The sequence below is a fragment of the Thamnophis elegans genome, chromosome 8, assembly GCF_009769535.1.
Source record: "Thamnophis elegans isolate rThaEle1 chromosome 8, rThaEle1.pri, whole genome shotgun sequence".
Taxonomy (NCBI): Eukaryota; Metazoa; Chordata; class Lepidosauria; order Squamata; family Colubridae; genus Thamnophis; species Thamnophis elegans.
This window is the reverse complement of record NC_045548.1, coordinates 21,667,362-21,687,049: the sequence shown is the minus strand read 5'-3', so window position 1 is coordinate 21,687,049 and position 19,688 is coordinate 21,667,362. Positions and strand designations below refer to the sequence as shown.

General features: G+C 37.3%; 1 protein-coding gene across 1 annotated transcript; it reads right to left on the bottom strand.

Annotated features, from left to right (window-relative positions):
* Positions 1–7,963: 7,963 nt before the first annotated feature.
* LOC116512534 (thioredoxin reductase-like selenoprotein T) lies at positions 7,964–8,756 on the bottom strand. Its single transcript, XM_032223071.1, has one exon. It carries the CDS (start codon positions 8,754–8,756, stop codon positions 8,169–8,171), a length of 588 nt encoding a protein of 195 aa, XP_032078962.1. The 3' UTR covers positions 7,964–8,168.
* Positions 8,757–19,688: the final 10,932 nt, after the last annotated feature.

The window sequence follows — 19,688 nt, the reverse complement described above, 5'->3', positions numbered from 1 at the left end:
CTTCATTTGTTCTTTCATCTCTTTTGCTCTTGCTCCTTCTCTTAACACCCTTTCTTCTTGTTCTTTAGCTAGTTCTCTCTGTTCTTTCTTCTTCTCTTCTTGTAGTTTTGTTCCTCTTTCCTCTCCCCATCTCTCTCTTCTTCTTATGGTCCAAAGTGTTGTTCATAAAATGACTCTGCCTTTGCTACTGTATCCAGCCTATGTCTTTGTTCCTGCCAAGTTACTAGTATCCCTTCTGGTATTAACCATCTGAAATTGATTCCTTTTTTTATTAGGCATTTGGTCAGGAATTGATATTCTCTTCTTAGATCTCTCACCCTTCTTGGCACTATTATTTCTTTAGATTATTATTATTTCTTTAGATTTGCATTTTATTGTATTATTCCTTGCAGCTTGCAGGATCTCTGTTTTCAGTGTTTCTTAGTAAATCTTATGTGTACCTCTCTGGGTAATTCATTTTTTATAGCATGTCTTGTATGGACCCTGTAAGTTTCATCAATCCCGCTTAGCATCTATTCCTTAGGTTCTTCCAGTCTGTCTGCTAATATGTCAGCAATTTTTTCTGCTAGATTCTCTTCCAATTCCTCTTTGATATTTGGGAATCTTAAATAAAAATCAGCCTTGTCCATTTCCCACAATTTTTTAAATTTTTTTCTTGCTTTTTATCTGTTGTTGTCAGTCTATAATCCATCTCCCCCATTTTCTTCTTTGTTATTTCCACCTTTTCTTTCACTTTCTGCAGTCTCTGCTCATTTCAATATCAGAGTTCAATTTATTCAAATATCAAAATTTAAAAATTTCACTGGCAATCAACTCTATTCAGACTGCTCTCTATATCTCCAAACCATCCTCACAAATTGATGAATCCTTTATTTATATTGGTGTTCACTTCTTCGCCGCTGCTTCCTGGAAGGGTAATCCACTCCCCCCATTTTGCCTTTTCTCTTTGTTCTCAGTCAGTCAATCAGGGAAAGAAAAAACAAACTTTTGAATACAGTGGGCCCCAGGGTATTATCACGATCTCACCCAGACGTTCCAAGCTGCTTCCTTCTCTCTTTTTGTGAAGCTGCCTCAACTCTTGACAGCTTGCAATGGCTGTCTTCCTTCCCATCTGTGTCGAAAGCTATTGCAGATGTTCCAGGAGGTTTGCGGCACCCCCCTTCACCTCTGCTCATGCTCTCATTCCTCACTGTCCCTACAAGACAGCTCCACGCTCAGAAGAGCCCCCCCCCCCAGAGTGGTATGATATTGCCGTTCATCCAGAGCCCCAAAGTTCACATGCATACAATTTTTCTACTTGCATTTCTACATGCTTTCAAACTGCTAGGTTGGCAGAAGCTGGGACAAGTAACAGGAGTTCACTACATTATGCAGCACTATAGATTTGAACCACCAAACTGCCAACCTTTCTGATCGACAAGCTCAGTGTCTTAGCCACTGAGCCACCACATCCCTTTTTTTGCACATATAGCTATAACTAAATAATGTTGATGACAAAGATTAGCATTCTTTCTTCAAGAGCCAGAGCATCAAGTTGAAATGTTGAGCAAGATGTTGAACAATTATCTTCAAATATTAAGAAATCCCTTGGGCCACAAATGTTTTGGTAACTGCTACTATTGTTCTTGGTTTTCTATCTGCATTTTTAAGTTCAAACCTTTGTTGTCATTGTACATCATGTATACAACAATATTGCTTTAGCCTCTACTGGTGCAGTCCATACAAGAATACAATACAACAAGAATAATAATACAAGTAGGTAGGGGGAAAAACCTAGTCATACATTTCCATATGTATGTCATATCCTGTCCAACATGTATATTACTCTGGTATATGATCTTATATCATGGTATATACATATTACACACTACACTGGCACCAGTGAAATTCATCATATTAATCTGTTTGTGGTGCTATATTGTATTTAGCAGTCTGACAGCCCATGGGTAGAAGCTGTTTTTAAATCTGTTTGTCCAGCTGGCTATGTCTTCTGCTTGATGGTAAGGTGTGAATTATCCCTACGTATCTTCCTTAGTCTGCTGAAACAATGAGACCTGGCAATATTATCCAATGGTGTTAGAAACCAATGGTTTCTTGTGCCAAATTAATCACTCTCTGTGGTGCCTTCATGTTCATGACTGTTAAATTAGCGTACATACTGTTACACAGTATGTGAGGACACTTTCTATGGTGAACCGATAGAAAGAAGTCATCAGCCATTGTGCCACCTGAGTTTTCCACAGAACTCTAAGGAAATGAAGTCTCTGTTGAGCCTTACTAACCACCAAGGATGTGTTGTTTTTCCAGGTGAGGTCTCAACTAATGAGCACTCCCAAGAATTTAAAAGAGGAACTCTCTCCACATAGCCCCCTTTGATATACAGTGGGCAGGTTCCTCTCTTTGCTTCTAGAAATCCAGTACTGGAAATTAAACACCCTTTGCCAAATTTTCTTTCCCCTAGAAAGGTTGATAGCAATCAGCCAAAACTATCTCCCATCAATTTTTGTGACCAAAGGTAGGGATAAGTGAACAAAAGTAAGAAATCTGAGTTCCCATTGTTTTCTAAGGCTGGGACACTAAATATGTGATTACGATCTGTTCTCCTGGGAAGTGACATTCAGCGGGCTTTCCATATAAAATAGCATAGCTCAGTAGTGCATTGCAAGGTGAAAGTGGGTTATGGGTTGTTTATCAGATTTAAGATAAGAGAAAGAAGAGAACCGTGTGTGGAAATACTGCTACATTCCTGTCAGTTCTTGAATCCAGCTTTAAAATGAAGAGAATTACAATATTGTCTTAATAAGCATGCATAACATGCCCTTTACTTAATTATTGTATTTTTTTTAAAAAAAATGAAGGTATGAAATGTTGAGCTGTTGAGTAAAGGTAGAGCAGATCTTTATATCATACATGGGTGTACAGTACCTTTGTTTCATCCTGTACTCCTTGAGGGCACAAGTTCTTATCATGGCTTCACTATTAGCAATAGTGACATTTCTACTGCCAAGTTAACCTAACCCCTTGCTTATTTTCTGCAGTGTTTATTGGTTTTCTCCTATTTCTTCCCAAATATAATAGCATTCAATCCCATGTGAGTTTTAAATTCTACAGATGGGAAAAGGCCAAATTACCTAAGAAAGAAAAGAATTCTGCAGCAAAATGGAAAAAAAAAAAAAGAAATCCCCAAATGTATGAGGCATGGAAACAGAAAATACATTTACGAGCAGATTGTGAGAGCTATGTAAAAAACATAAGGTTCTACAATGCATGTAACCTTACAAGTACCTCTGTAGCATGTAATAGGTGCCCTCAAAGCATCGACACCTGTTTGAAAATAATAAAGGAAAAGATTAAATTTCAGATTCCTAGAGCTGCTTCCAAGTTCCGGGAAATGACAAATTATGAAAAATGTTGAACTCGTCTAACAAGATGGTGGAAGTCGCCTGTGATAATGAACTAAAGTTTAGGGGAAGAAGATTTCACATAATCTCTGTAATATGACTAGTTAAATTCTAAGGAGGAGTTGCAGGGAACATTTTATTTTTCTCAAATTTTCAGTCAGTCAGTCAGTCAGTCAATGTTTATCTTGCTTTGATGCTACAGTACATTTCCTAAGGTAAAAATAGAGATTTTACTATAATGATTTAAACTTAAACATGGCTTATAAAGGGCGCTAGTCCTATGTATTAGAGCTAGTCTAATTATTGCTAGAATCCCACATAATTTCCTATAAGCTTATTTACTAAATTTTCCAGTCACTTCCCTTAATTTGGTGTTCAAATAATACAGATATGCTCTAGATCTGTGATGGCGAACTTATGGCACTTATGCCACAGGTGGCACGCGGAACTCTCTCTGCAAACACGCGAGCATCACCCAGCTCATCTCCAACATGCATTTACGTGCGCCTCCCACTGGCTGATTTTCGGGTCTCTGCTGTGCATGTGAGAGACACATCTGGATGGGCAGGGGTACATGCACATGGGCAGGGGGTCGCATGTGCATGTGAGGGTGAAGCGCAGGGTTGTACGTGCATATACAGGGGTGCGGGTGCATTGCATTGTGGGAGTAGGCATGCAAATGTGCACTGTCACAGGTACACATGTAGTTTCGGCACATGATGACAAAAAGGTTAGCCATCACTGCTCTAGTTTCATTATACAGCTGATCCCCACAGTCCATATTCCAGTGCTAGCAGCCATACAGACAACTCTCAGCAAGTATGTTACCCAGCCATCTATTTCTAAGTTTATATCTGAGTGCTGCTGTCCATTAGCAATTGACATGTACATATGAAAAGAAACATATACATTTCTTATTTCTTGCAAATAGTTGTGAATGCCTTAGTGCACAGGCAAGAACTTGTGTTTTTCATCATCCAAAATATGGATTTTTCAAATTTATTACATCTATGCTTCTTCTATAATTTGCATATGAAGAATGAGTATGCATTTTCATAAGTCTTCTATGCAAGCTTCATTACATAATCTATTTTTAGCAGACTTTAAAAAATACAGGTAGTATTTGAGAAATGAAACAATATCTGTGGCAATATCGCAAGTCTCTTTTAATCTCTACCTTTATGTAATGGTATAAAGGCAAATACTACATGATTTAGGATGTGTTGTCTATCATGATTATAAATTTGTTTCAATCCAAAATTTCCATCCAATATGTTTTTAACCTTATTTTACCCTTATTCTTTAATGCTATAGAATAATTTTCAAAACTTGGCTAATGCTATCTTGAGTAATTTTATAGCACTAACTATGATGGATTTCAGCTGGCAATAGGAAAGCCTTTCCTAAGTGATTTTATAGTTTTTTTTCTTTATACTGCAACATTAATTATTATAATTTGTTCAACTGTTAGAATTCCTAGTGTAATGTACTCTTGGAGTGGGAGTAAGGCTATGTCATCATCCTCAAAACATATTTGAAGATTACATGCTATTAGGAGAGGAGGAGGGAGGGGGAGAGAGAGAGAGAGAGAGAAAGAGAAAGAAAGAGAGCATTTTACAAGGAATAAGAAAAAAAAGAAAGTTATTTTGTATATAACTTATTTGAAGTGAAATATAATGGCAACTGTATATTTTAGTCCCATCATTTATCAAGTACAGAAGTTTTTGCCCATAGTTGTCAAGCTTTTATATCTAAAATTAAATTTGGAATTGGAACATACCCAATTGGACACAAGTTTCTGTTCCTTTGGGATTTTTGCTTTTCTGACACGTGCTACCAGTACAAACAGGGACATTAATTAGATAAAAACACACACTCATATAGACACACAGACCCACAAAAACCCCAAAGCTCTTAAACAAAGCAAACAATGGAAAACATCCCAAGAAAAGCTTGACTTTGCGGGGAATAGGGTGGAAAAGGATAAGGTGTTTTTGTGTCTTATTGAGCTGGAAATCAGAGGGAAAATATTTCTTTAAATTGTTCTCTCCCGCTTTGATTTTGTTTTTCAAATAATAATTTCATTGGGAACTAATTTCTGATATATGTTATGTTATATTATGTTATGTTATGTTATGTTATGTTATGTTATGTTATGTTATGTTATGTTATGTTATGTATGTATGTATGTATGTATGTATGTATGTATGTATGTAAGTCTGCCCCATTCACACACCTTCTCCCAACCCCTCTGCATTAGTGTAGTGGTGGTCATTCATGCACCTTTCTACACCTACCACAAACTGTCTAGCGACACTTGAAAAATTTTTCTGGACCTTGTGGACCTCTTGCAAACCCTTACACATCCTTCCTGTCCTGCATAGCACCTCCCACGCAACCTTAGGCACCCTTCTGATGCAGACTTCCCATGCACTCACACATGCAGACTTCCCATGCACCCACTCCATCCATGCTACACCTGCTATATACCCTTGCAATCCATCCCAACTCAGATGGTTCCTTGGTGTCACATCTCATCTTCACACCTCTGCCTCTTTCTCACCCTTCCCAATTCATGCAGTGCATTTTGCACACTCCCTCATACGCTTGTGTACCATCCTCATGCCACATCACGCCTGTTTCATACACTCCCCAATCTCCTACTTTCTTCTTGCTTCTGAGGTGGCGCAAAAAGAGCCGAGGTGGTGCAATGGTTAGAGTGCAGTACTGCAGGCTACTTCAGCTGGCTGCTAGGTGCAGTTCAGCATTTCAAATCTCACCAGGCTCAAGGTTGACTCAGCCTTCCATCTTTCTGAGGTGGGTAAAATGAGGGCCCAGATTGTTGAGAACAATATGCTAACTCTATAAACCACTTAGAGAGGGCTGTAAAAGCACTATGAAGCAGTATATATGGCTAAGTGCTATTGCTATTCCTCACCTTTTGTGAATGCTCCAACACTGGAAGTTTTTAAGAATAGATTGGACAACCTTTTGTCTGAAATAGTATAGGGTCTCTTGCCTGAGTAGGGAGGAGATCTCCAAGACCCCCTCCATCTCTGTTATTCTGCATTAAGTTTTTTAAACTTGCAACTTCCTGCTGGCTTCCCCATTACTTTTGGTTATGGGAACCTGGTAGGAAGTTGCCTCATCTAAGGACAGGGTGATTCAGTTAATGACATCAGCTCTGATTGCATGGAATTGCTTTTGATTAGTGATGAGGGTAGGCTTTACAATCATGTTGCTTAGCAGTAGAAATTCTGATCACAATTGTCATTATAGGTTGATGATTACCTGTATATGGATACTAAACCTGGATTTCATGCAAATGCTTACACATAAGCATAAGCATGTAATAATCTGAAATTAACTCTTTAAAAATGGGACCAAGTATGTGTGCATTATGCCCCAAGGTGACTAAAGATAATTTTTATTTTAAAACTGACAGTCTGTCAAAATAGCCACATATGCTATTTGCAACTCATTGGTCATTATAGCTTCTTTTTCATTCACCAGACACTAGATTGTATGGCTACACTATGAATCTGCAATCAAAACAAATGTAACGTCCACCTCTCAGCATATCATTTTCAGGCACTTTCCAGAATGCAATGTGATAATTATTTTTCTGAATATTTGCCAAGTACCAATGAGAAACTGTGCTCCATTTCACAGAACAAAATATCAAAAATATATTACAAAGAACAACTATTTCTTTGTATCCTAAATTCTATTATCTTCCTGTCAATCAAAATTCAGTATTAAAGTAAAACAAAGCAAAACTTTATCAGATTAGAGATGCTCAAAACTTTATGTATATGGATCTGGAGACAACCTGTGGCCTCCTAATTATTGATAATGTGCAAGTTCTTATGCTGCACAGGTGAGTAGGTGGGTGCACTGATAAGACTTTAGTAACATTTGGAGCCCTGTAGCTGGTCCTAGTCTTCGTGTAGGCAATCCACCGAAAGAAATGGGTGTGTGCATGTTTTTTCCCCCCATAACATTAATATATTTCTATCTGAAATGCTGACCAAAGACGAATTTGGGTAGGTACAGTTTAAAGGTACAATGCACCATTCATTCAGCAATATACTCTGAAAATATACAAAACTTACATAACCAAATCAGTATTGTTCAGCAGCCACCAATTATCCAAACCAGTTTAAAAGACAGCCAGTACTTCTCAAGATTTATTTTAAACCACAAATATTCTATAAAGGCCACATAAAGCAAATGACTTTTTCCCAGGGAAAATATTAGAATATTAACTAATTTTGCCACCTTAATAGACATGAATATAAAGAGTTAGATCAAGACTCCACTGGTTGCATTTAATCCACATTAAATTTAATAGGTCTGAAATGCAACGTAGTCTGGAGCTAATCAAATGCAAAAACTTGAAATCAAGTAATACCTGCATTTTTTTTTCTAAAACTGAACTGACCCTGGCACTGCTGTTGCTGGTGGCGATGGCCTTGAGTGGCGCTGGAGCTCAGCTGGACGGTCTACCACCTGGGAAGAAACTATGCATGGCCTATGCCACCAGCAGTGTTATTGCACTCCTTGAATGTGCAGTTCTTGGACACATACCAGCACTGAAAGGGATCTTGCATTAAGATTTTCAGAAGGTACAACATGAAGACAAGTAGATCATCCAGTCTGTACCACCAGCTTTCTGTCTTCAGTACAGACCTTCATTTATTTCATTCATGTTGCCTTTCGAAAGTATAACTTAATGTAAGAAGTTTTCAGTACTGATGAATGGGGCTATGATCTATGATGTGGCATTTGCTCCATATGCACATTGAGTTTCATTTCATTATCAAGGATTTGAACAAGTTGCTGCATGGAAAGAAGATGCCCAGACTCCAGCTTAGACCACATGGGGACATCATTTAATGTTATTTCAAATGTACCTGTTGACATACACTGGTTCTCAATCATGTTGCTCAGGAAGAAAACCATCATACAAGCATATACCGTATTTTCTTGTCCCCACTGCCAGACACTTGGAGTTTGCATGCCAAATAAAGCAAAAGGATCCTTGCCAACAATAATGAAGCCTATTAGCACTAGTTTGAAGACTGACAAGAAAGATGCTATATGTCTATATATAGGTTGGGGAAGATAGTTTTCCCCTTCAATGCGGATGTCTGGGTACCGCTGGCTAATAACCCGCATGTACTCTTCAAACACCCGCCTGTATCCTCAGGAAACAGAGATCTGGAACTTGAGCAATGGCCCGGTGGCGTAGGCCATGCATAGTTTCTTCCCAGGTGGTAGACCGCCCGGCTGACCTCCAGCGCTGCTCAAGGCCACTGCCACCAGCAACAGCAGTGCCAGGGTCGGCTTCATCTTGCTCCCGCTGCCCTCTGGACCCAGAACGGCCCCTCCCTGCCCTGCCTGCCGACCCTCTGGGCCCGGGTGTGGAAAGCTTCCACTGCCCGCTCTGCTGACAGCGGTCAGGTCACGCTCACTTTAAAGGTAAGAGAAATGAATTCTTCAGAGGTATTTTATCAACTCTTGGTTAAGAACTCTTTCATCTTTAAATCACATTTGCAGATAGGACTGTTCTTGGGGAAAGTTTGCTCATTTTATTTTCTTTCTCAAGATTAAGACTATTTCTGTATTTCTAGCTGAAGGACCTGAAGGACAAGCTGGGCAGAGGTGGTATTCAGACAATTTGTATTGGTTCTGGCAAACCAGTAGCTCTGATGATCGGCTGCCCCACCCCCTTGCCCCTGCTCTATTCTGTCCTTTATTTCTTGCTTTCTAGTCATCTCAATCAAGGAAATAAAGGACAGTCTAGTCATTTCAATCATGTGGCACAGCTGATTCCTCCCCAGCTAATTTACTGACCACTGCTGACTTGGAAGTTAAGCAGCTGAGCTTCTAAATGCTCCATTTTCAGTGCTGCGCACATGCACAAAGCACACAAAGTGCACACTCACCGAACTGGTTGTTAAACTGGCAGCATCCCACCACTGAGGCTGGGGGAAGAACCTCCTGATATATCTTCAAGTCACCATTGACTTTTAGTATCTGCATAAGATCACATTCTATCTCTACAGAGATAGAGTCAACAATGATTTCATGGTGCATCAGTGCCTCTGGTATGTAGCATAAGATTAGGGAATAAATATATATAATCTTAACATACTTTTCTTATCATGCTGTATATATTTTAGTTGCTTGGTTATTTATTTAAAGGGGTTATAACATACTATAATCAGCCAGTTCTGAGTGGCCTAATTTTGCTTTACTGGAATCTTAATTTTTTTCCAGGATTTGGCTCATCTTCAGAATTTACAGTATATAAAGAGATGTAATGATGAGAACCAGAAAGCCTATTTTACATATTTACCACCATTGGATTGGTCTGTAAGAACAAGGTCCTACAGAATCATTTCTACCCACAAGTTCATCCAAGCCATTTTGAAGCTGACTCTGCAATAGCCTTCACTCCTGCAGACTTTGCAATGGAGAGAACAATCAGCAAACACTAAAAACCAAGCGGTGCTGTATTTCCAGCTGACTAATGATTTGTAATAACTATCCTACCCTAAGCATCAAGCTTTCTTCATGTGGTGGAGCTAACCAGAAGACTTCCAACTTCTCCTCCACGGGGAAAAGCAATAAATAAAATTGAAAATATCCCATTGCTGTCAGCATTTCTTTAGCTATTTTTGTAAAATTGAAGAATAGCAGCAAACCACTATTTCTTTGTTATATTTAACTCATAGCTGTGTAATTTTACAGTCTAATTTGCAGCTGAACACTTTTCCCTGATAGCTGTATTCATGGTTATATGTTGCTGTGCTACTGGCTGAATAAATGAAAATAGGACATATAGACAGGTATCAGGAACAGGATACTTCATGTGGAGAGATATAGCAATAGCACTTAGATTTATATACCGCTTCATAGTGCTTTTACATCCCTCTCTAAGCAGTTTACAGAGTCAGCATATTGCTCCCAACAATCTGGGTCCTCATTTTACCTACCTCAGAAGATGGAAGGTTAAGTCAACCTTGAGCTGGTGAGATTTGAACTGCCAAATTGCAGCTAGCAGTCAGCTGAAGTAGCCTGCAGTACTGCACTCTAACAACTACACCTTCAGCTCTATATAGTTGGTCTTAGTCCTGGTCCCATAAGCACCCAAACTTTTCTCAGCTCCTAATGCTTCACATAGACTAAGAAGAGAAAATGTTAGTAAACATCACTGCAAGGCAGTTATTTGAAGCTACAAAGCAGTCTGTTGTCTGAGAGATAAAGGAAATAGACAAAGCTCTTGCTGATATCATCCATGAAGACAAACAGACTCAGAACAGCTGCTAGAGAGACAATCTTGTGAAGTCATCAAGTCAGCCTTCCCCTTTGAGGGCCCACAAACAGAACACTATGTTAGCTGAAGAAGTTTAGCAGGTGGAATGATTTCCTTCCAATGAAGAAAATGCATTACCCATAAACACAGCAGAGCTTCAGCACTGCATATATATATATATATATATATATATATATATATATGTGTGTGTGTGTGTGTGTGTGTGTGTGTGTGTGTGTGTGTGTGTGTGTGTGTGTATGTGTATGTGTATGTGTATGTGTATGTGTATGTGTATGTGTATGTGTATGTGTATGTGTATGTGTATGTGTATGTGTATGTGTATGTATGCATGCATGCATGCATGCATGCATGCAAGCAAACTTTTTCATTGTAATTTGAAATATATCACAGCTGAGCCAAAAATAAATTAGTTCATTTGATGAACATAGAAGACAGCATTTCACTAAAAGTCTTAAGCTGATTCTGGACATTCTTGCAAAGAGACCTTTTAAAATGGTCTAAAGCAGAGGTGTCAAACTCGTGATGACATATTGTCATGTGATGTATCACAACTCCCCCCCTTTGCTGGGCATGGTCAGTGCATGATACATCCTACCAGTGGGCCATGAGTTGGGACATCCCTGGTCTAAACCAATTTTCCTAGTATATTTCTTATGTATAACTTCCACTGTACTGGAATGGAATTCTTCTGGGAAGGAATGTAATGTAAAGTACATATTCCAGGAGAGAAGGAATTACAGTCTTAATATTGGGGGAGGGAGCTTGAGAAAAATTGTTAATAGTTAACATCATCAAGTTTTTAGAATCACTGGAAATGCATAAATTAAATTGAGTCACTGTTCATTTGGATATTTAAATTTGGATTGCTTATGAAATTTTGAAGTGGACACCTGAGAAAATGGGAGGCACAGGAGCAATATATCTAGGGCTCCCCAATCTCATTTGGCTGTAACCACTAGATAGCAGCAAAACATTACTTTCCCTGTATCCCTTTTTAATTGCCACCTAGTTGTCAGATAATACTAGTTAGGTATGGTAGCCCTAGGTACTGTATTTGGTTCCATCTAATAACTTTTATTCAAACCAGTGGTGAAATTCAATTTTTTTTTACTACCGGTTCTGTGGGGGTGGCTTGGTGGGCATTGCTGGGGAAGGATACTGAAAAACTCAATTCCCACCCTACTCTGGGACCAGACAGAGGTGATATTTGCCAGTTCTCCGAACTACTCAAAATCTCCGCTACCGGTTCTCCAGAAGAAGGTTAGAACCTGCTGAATTTCACCCCTGATTCAACCTATATCAGAAGATAAAACATTACATTTCATGATAGAGCTGCACAAGAGGCTGATATCCAATGTGCTGGACAGAGGCTATCCAATTGGGTAGCTTTAATATATTTGGGGTCTGATGTTTTGCTGTTGAATGTGATGATAATATAGTACTAAATAGCTAGAAGATGTCATGCACGTTCCTACGCTTCAGTAAAATAATTTTCACCCATATTCACTCGGACTCACACAGAGATGCAAAGTGCCTTTATGAGCACAGTATGGGTAATAGTTCCGATTCCAGAGAGCAACACCCCATATCTTTTCTCCCTTCTATATGAAAAGCAAAACTTTGAAAAGGATGTTTCCCTTTTGTGTAGTGAACCTGAAATATGCCTTTTATTGAAGTATTCACTTACCTTTGAACAATTTCTACTACATTCTATTGTTAATAAGAGCAACTCATCAAATCCAAAGCCAATTTCTTGTGTATTGCATTCTGTTAGCCATTTTCATCCAATCTTCACTAGAGCTAGAAACTTTCAAATTTCCCATACATTCAGAATTGAAAAGGGCAACGAAAGAAAAAGAACGCTAGTAAAGAATGGACTTTTCCTTCACAATCTCATTAAAGAACTATCGTTGGTTTAAATGTGTTTCAGCTTTTCACCAAAGGCAACACATGGATGTTTGTGCTACCTTCTTATGTGCTGGGTTCACCGCTAATGTGTTCAATTCTTTCTGCATCATTATAAGGGGCCTTTTGTTCAGAAGACAGTCAGGTACTGCAGAGAAGGAAAACCAATTTGAAGCACTTCTTATCTTTGTAATACATTAAACCTTTTCGTTGTATTTTCAATTCTTTGCTTTTCCCCACAAGGGAACTAGGCATATACATGTTCCAAAGCAAAATAGAATGTGTGTATGCAAATGGAAGAGTCTGTGGATGGCTTTTCATGCACAAAGTAGACCCTGATCTGACTTTTATATGACAAAATCAAATTTTCACGCATCTGCAGTTCAATGGATGCTCTCTGTAGAATGGATATCATGAAGAGTCATATAAGCGATCTGAATCTTCTGATCATTTTTGCTCACCCAAAAAATCTGCTTTCCTCTGTTACATTAAACACTTTCACTAAGGAAAAAGTACATTCCTTTTTTATACAAGTCCAAACAGTCACCACAGATAAAATTTTGAAGTGCAGTTGTTCTTCACAGTAGCCACAGCATAAAGTTTGAGGTAGTGTGTGTGTCTGTGTGTGTGTCTGTGTTTGTCTGTGTTACTTTACTAACTCAGTTAAAAAAGAAATGATCTTTTGAGAAAGAATTATCAACCTACGCCAATTACTTCCTAAATCCAATATGCTGGGAAAAAATGGAAAGAAATTGGGGATGGGGGAAAATCCCACCTTATTTTAATTACTTACATGTTGGAACTGCAGTTTATAGGAATTTCAAATGTTGAAATTCAAAATTTAAATATCTTATAATTTAGCCAATTCACGTTGCATTGCTATTGAGTCCGTTGCAATAGAAGATAGATCACCATCTCTTTTAATCCATAAGCCCAATATTCAAACATCAGAGAGAACAGAATGGTGTTTTTTTCAACTTTTGAATCTCTCTTCATAGGGAAATATCATATTTGTAATTTATGCATGCTTATTTAAATTGGGTTGGTGTTGAAATAGTGCAAAATATATAAATAAATAAACTTACTGTGTTTTCACTATCTCCTTTAGAACTCTGGTATGAAAATCTATTCTAACTTTACTCCTTGTTAGGATTTGACAACTCGAAGTAAGAAGGGGAAAGATACAATTTTTTGCCTATTAGATTACATATAAAAGGTCACTGGCTATTGGTTTAGTAGTATCTGTCAAACAGAGATAAATGTATGCCTTTTTTTTAGAAACCATGTTGTTGATGCTTAAATCTCCATAGGGCTTATTTTCAGCCATTGACCTTTTCTAACCAGGAAACATGTCATACCAGATCTCATATGCTTGAACCCTGAAAATAAAACCTTCATAAAGGAATTATATAATGTCTGGCTGAAGGATATGCTAAAGAGTCACACTAAACTAATCCTGAGATGGTATCTATTGTGCAACTTCTTCGTCTAATCAAAAAGAAGGTTCAGTTATACTGATTAAATTGTCCTTTTAAATTATTATTTTTTGTAGATATTGGGATTAACATTATGGCTAGCATTTTCTATGATGGCTGTCTATTTCTAGGCTCAATAAATAATGCACTCCAATTTTTGAATCTCCCAGAATTAGCACAACATTTCTCACAGGGCTTTTACACATTGAGGGGGAGGGAGACAGTTTTTATTTTAAAATAAAGGAATATCTTTTAATGCTTAGTGAAGAAAACATCTAGTTATTTTAGTGTAATAATTATTTTTAAACTCAAGCTTTTTTGTATGACCATTTCAAGAGGAAGTATTGTCTGCCCTATGCTTGTTACAAATAACTTATTTTATCAACTGCACATACCACTGATATTTCAGATATTTTAAAAAAAGGAATGGTGTTGTATAAAACATTGCCTTCATTTAGTTTTATAATTTTCACACATTTTCAAAGTGAAGGCTTCCTGATTTAGGTTAGAAAAAATACAAAAGGAACAATAACCTATGACTATCACTATGTGTTTTATCTTATGATTCTTGATGAATGTATTTTTTTAATGTACACTGAGAGCATATGCACCAAAGACAAATTCCTTGTGTGTCCAATCACACTTGGACAATGAAGAATTCAATTCTGTTCTGTTGTGTTCTGTTCTGTTCAACAATCCAGAAGTAAAAGCTAACAATAATGCCAGCCAAAGCACCAGAGGTGGAATTCAGCAGGTTCTGACCAGTTCTGGGGAACTGGTAGTGGAAATTTTGAGTAGTTTGGAGAACCGGTAAATAGAACCTCTGACTGACCCCGCTCTCATCTATTCTCTGCCTCCCGAATCCCAGCTGATCGGGAGGGAATGGGGATTTTGAAGTAACCTGTCCCTGAAGTCAGGTGGGAATGGAGAGTTTATAGTATCCTTCCCCTGCCACTCCCACAAAATCGGTAGTATTTTTTTTTAATTCCACCACTGCAAAGAACCCAAAACTTTGAAGTCTAAATCAGAAGCCCTTACACCAATGCTGACACAATCATGCCAACAACTGAAAAAGTATTAAAATCTGTACTTCGTATATCTGTACTAATAAACAAGGCAGATTGGTGCTGTCTGATCTGCCTTGTATATTAACCAAAGTATCACCTGCTTTAAACATCTTTAAACAATTTGAAAGAAACATGCACAATTAATGCTTTTAAAGTTTCTAGTCTAGCTTTGTTTTCTGCTCCAACAGGGTCTTCAGAAATCTGATGAATCTGTGGGAATAAACACAAAGGACAAATGTTTTTTTCAGCATCAAATTCTGGTGCAGTACAGATCTTCCCAAGTCAGATGCCTACATACTTTTCTACTAAAAGTGTTGTTAGCATGTATTTTGAATTCTTCTCTTAAGAATGAGAGTTAATTTGAAATTATGAATGAAGTTTATTTGTTTTTATCAATGATCATAAGAGTAAATTGTCTTTATTTGCTGGCTTGTTTGCTTGCTTGCAATGAATTTAACAGATTTACCAAAGCCATCACAATGATTCGTATCAAACAGGCATGCCAGCCATTGAGAAATTATGTCCTTCAAAGACTATCCATTAGTTCAAACATTTTTCTATATGCTTTCCCTATAAGGATGTAATAAAATGCATTATTCATATATCATAAGATTTTAAATCACTAACTCTATAATGACTGTATTAACGTATAAAATGGACAAAGTCGAATGGAAGAGTTTGGGGGATTCCTTTTAATTCTGTTTAAAATTAAAATATTTAAATGAAGACTCACCAAACTAATCACATAATAAGCCAATAGATTGGCTGTCACTGAGGCTATGTGCTGCAGTTGACTAAAAACATTGTATACCCTTGATACAATTATAACTTCCATAATTAAAATATTAGAGCCACCTTATAAAAGCAGCCATTTAAAAGCATTCCAAAGTCTGTGTTTCTCAGAGGATTCATAACATTTGCATCTGTTAACTACGCGGATGGCTGTGACTGCAGACAGGATCCAGGCAATTGATTGTGTGATGCATAAATATTCCCTTGTGTTATATTTATACATTGGCTGGGCATGCTGTGCTCGGCCCAATTAGGGTTTAGATTTTCATTTCATGCAAATGCAGGTATTCATTTATTTTAAGGTGCAAAGTGTTGACATTAACATTAAACTCTTCTCCCAACCAGCACTCTGATTTATCTCCTTTATTTTTTTTGTTTTTTATAACATCTGTTTTTGTGTGTCTATGCATGTATTGTATACATGTATAAGTGAATATCCATATGCGTCTTTGGCTACGATTTTAAAAATAACACTCAGCAATACTAAAATGTGTCTATTTTAAAAACAAGGCAATTATTTAAACCAAATGCTCCTTTAAAAGTCACCAAAAGAAAAAGCCAGAGGATTTCTATTAGAGTATATATTTAAATCTTGGTCTCACCTCAGAAAACCTCCTCCTGTGCTTATTTTAATGGAGTAGGAAGAACAGATTCCAGTACTGATCTCAGAGTTCAGTCAAGGTTACCTGGCTGAGTATTTAAATTGAATCAAAAAATGGTACAGATAACCAAGAAGCTCTGCTTAGTATTATTCTCACACAATTACAAATTGATGAAGTGTGAGAGTTGGGTTATTACATTTGTTAATGCTCGAATAATCAGCCTTTCTGATCATGAAAGGAGTCTGTTTGCCATAGCAAGTCATCCTCTTCAGATCTTCCACAATATTAGGGTGAGGATTTTAAAAGCCTGTCATTTCAACCCCCGTGCACCTGAGATCACATGAAAACAATGTCTAATTAGAACCGTAGTTAGAACAAATTGGAGAGCTAACCTCTGAAAGGTTGCTAAAAGGCCTTGTCTGCATCCATAAATGTCAAGATGTGGTGGGAACAAAAGAGTTTTTCAGAAGGATGCCTGAATATAGATGATTTATTCACTGATCTTCAACCGATTTTTGGAATCTTACCTTAAACAGTTTTATTTCTCCTGGCAACTTAAAAGGCTATATTGTTTCATTTTGTTTTTAGGGGTAGACACCCTATGGTGTTTAGTTTTAAGGTTTTCTTTTTGCAGCCTCCAAAGATTGCCCTATTTGCATATCAGGGTGGTCTAATTTGCTGCTTGTGTTCAATGGGATAGGTGTCTACTGTAAAATCTCAATTAAATAATTGTCTAGCCTATCAAAGCAAACACATGAAACACTTTCAAAGGTCTCTGAATTTCAGCTACCTCTTCTTCAGTGACATCATGAGATCACCACTATGTCTTTGTCACTTTTCACTGTGAAAAAAAAAATGCCTAAAATGGTTGCCTATCAGTGAGTTACAGGAAGATTCTTCATAGTTTTTCTTATTGGGAAATATCTTGGAGAGACAGGACCATGGGATTGACTAAGATTGACAATATTTTATAGGCTGTGATCCAAAACTCATTCAAACAACACAGGATGCTTTCTGGGAATGTTGTATTGCTGAAAGGAACATAATTGATTTCATTTTGAGTCCATTCTTTTAGGCCTTGTTGGAATGGCTTTAAGGGTGGTGAGACCAGCTCTACAAGGAATTTTTTGTCCCATCCATATGTGGCAAAATATCTGAATTGTGATTGTTTGGAAGAAAGAAAAATGTATTCATAAATTTGCTATCAAATTTATTAGGACCCTAGCAGACTCGGGGGCAAAGGTTAAATTATATTGCTGATGCTATTGAGTCAAATCTCATAAAAATAAATTTAGGTTTGTTAATAGGTACAGTAACTCCTGATAGTTTTGCTCAGTACATCATGCTCATGAATATCTCCATCATCGCTCATTTGCTTTTTCCATTAAAAAAAAAAAAAACTCTCCACAAAAACATGCTGAGGAAACTGCCATCTGTCACGAAACATAAAGATGATTCTTTTCCATCTGGTCTCTCACAATCCATATTTTAAAATGCAGTAACACCAGCACCAAATTTTTATTTGAATTTTTATTTCTTAACCATATTATTCACTTGAAGGTGGAAAATCCACTCATGTGTAAAAGTCAACCTCATCATTGATCTCGTTTTAAAAAGTGACAAACATGGTGTAACCAAAGAAAATGATAGGCTTAAGTAAAACAATGAGTTGTCACCTGCAACTGCTCCAAATTACTGTTGTAGTTAGTTGCGAAGTCGTGTCTCACCCATCGTGACCCCATGAACAAAATTCCTCAGGCCTTCCTGTCCTTTACCATCCTCCAGAGTCCATTTAAATTCATGCTTACTCCTTTGGCGACTCCATCCAGCCATCTCATTCTCTATCGTCCCCTCCTTCTTTTGCCCTCAATCTTTCCCAGCATTAGGCTCTTCTCCAGTGAGTCCTTCTTCCTCCTCATTAGGTGGTTTTGTAGTTGTCTATTGTCTATTGATTTGTTGATCTTCCTTCCTTTCGTTTTTGCTTTTCTGACCCCCCTCCCCGTTTTCCTCTAGCCAATTGTATAATAAATCCCATACGGAGTAGTATTCAGATTCTTCTTTCTCTTTTAGTTCTTTCATGAGCCTATCCATCTCTGCACATTCCAATATTTTTTTAGTACATTTTCTTCTGTTGCTGTATAATTATTTTTCCAGTTTTGAGCAAATGTAATTCTCGCTCCCTAATTATGTGTATAATTAAGTATCTAATATTTTTTTCATAATTTCCTTATATAATTCCTAACAAAAATAATTGAAGTTTTAGTGCAATTTGGTGTTTAGTAATCTCCTCTAGCCAATCTTTTATTTTTTTCCAATACTTTTTTACAGATGTGCACATCCACCACATATGGTAGTATGTTCCATGTTGTTGGTTGCATTTCCAACAGATAGGTGAACACTCAGGGAACATTGTCACAATTCTCGCTGGTGGAATGTGCCATCTGTAGAACATCTTGTACATGTTCTCTCTATATGCTGTTGCCATTGTTAATTTGTAATTTATTTCCCAAATTTTTCCCATTCAGCCAATTCTATACTATATCCAAAATTTATCACCCATTTTATCATCATTTCTTTCACAGTTTCTTCTTCCATTTTGAATTTTAATAAATAGTGATATATTTTTAAATCAATTTTTCTTCAGTTCCCTGTAGAATTTTATCCAGTTCTTGCAGCTTCTTATAAACTCCATCTCTTTCCCTGTCTTTTTTATACCTTGCCTGTATTTGTAAATAAGGCCACCAGCCTATATCTATTCCCTTGTATTTCAATTCTTGCCTTGTTTTTAGTCTTTCTTGGTTGTCTAATATATCTTTATATCTTATTATCTTTTTTATGTCCAATAAGTTCAGAGCTTCCATGGTGCATAGCCAGATTGGGATTTTATTGTAGTGTTTTGTTTTGATTTTTAACCATATTTGTAGTAGAGCTTTTCTAATTAAATGTTTTTGGAAATAGCTATGAATTTTGTCTTTCCCATCCCAGATAAAGGCGTGCCAAGCCAGTTCCAAATTATAACCTTCTATTGTTAATAATCTTCTGTTTTTTAGATTGATCCAGTCCCTTATCCAGGTGAGAGCTGCTGCTAAAAGCTCCCAATC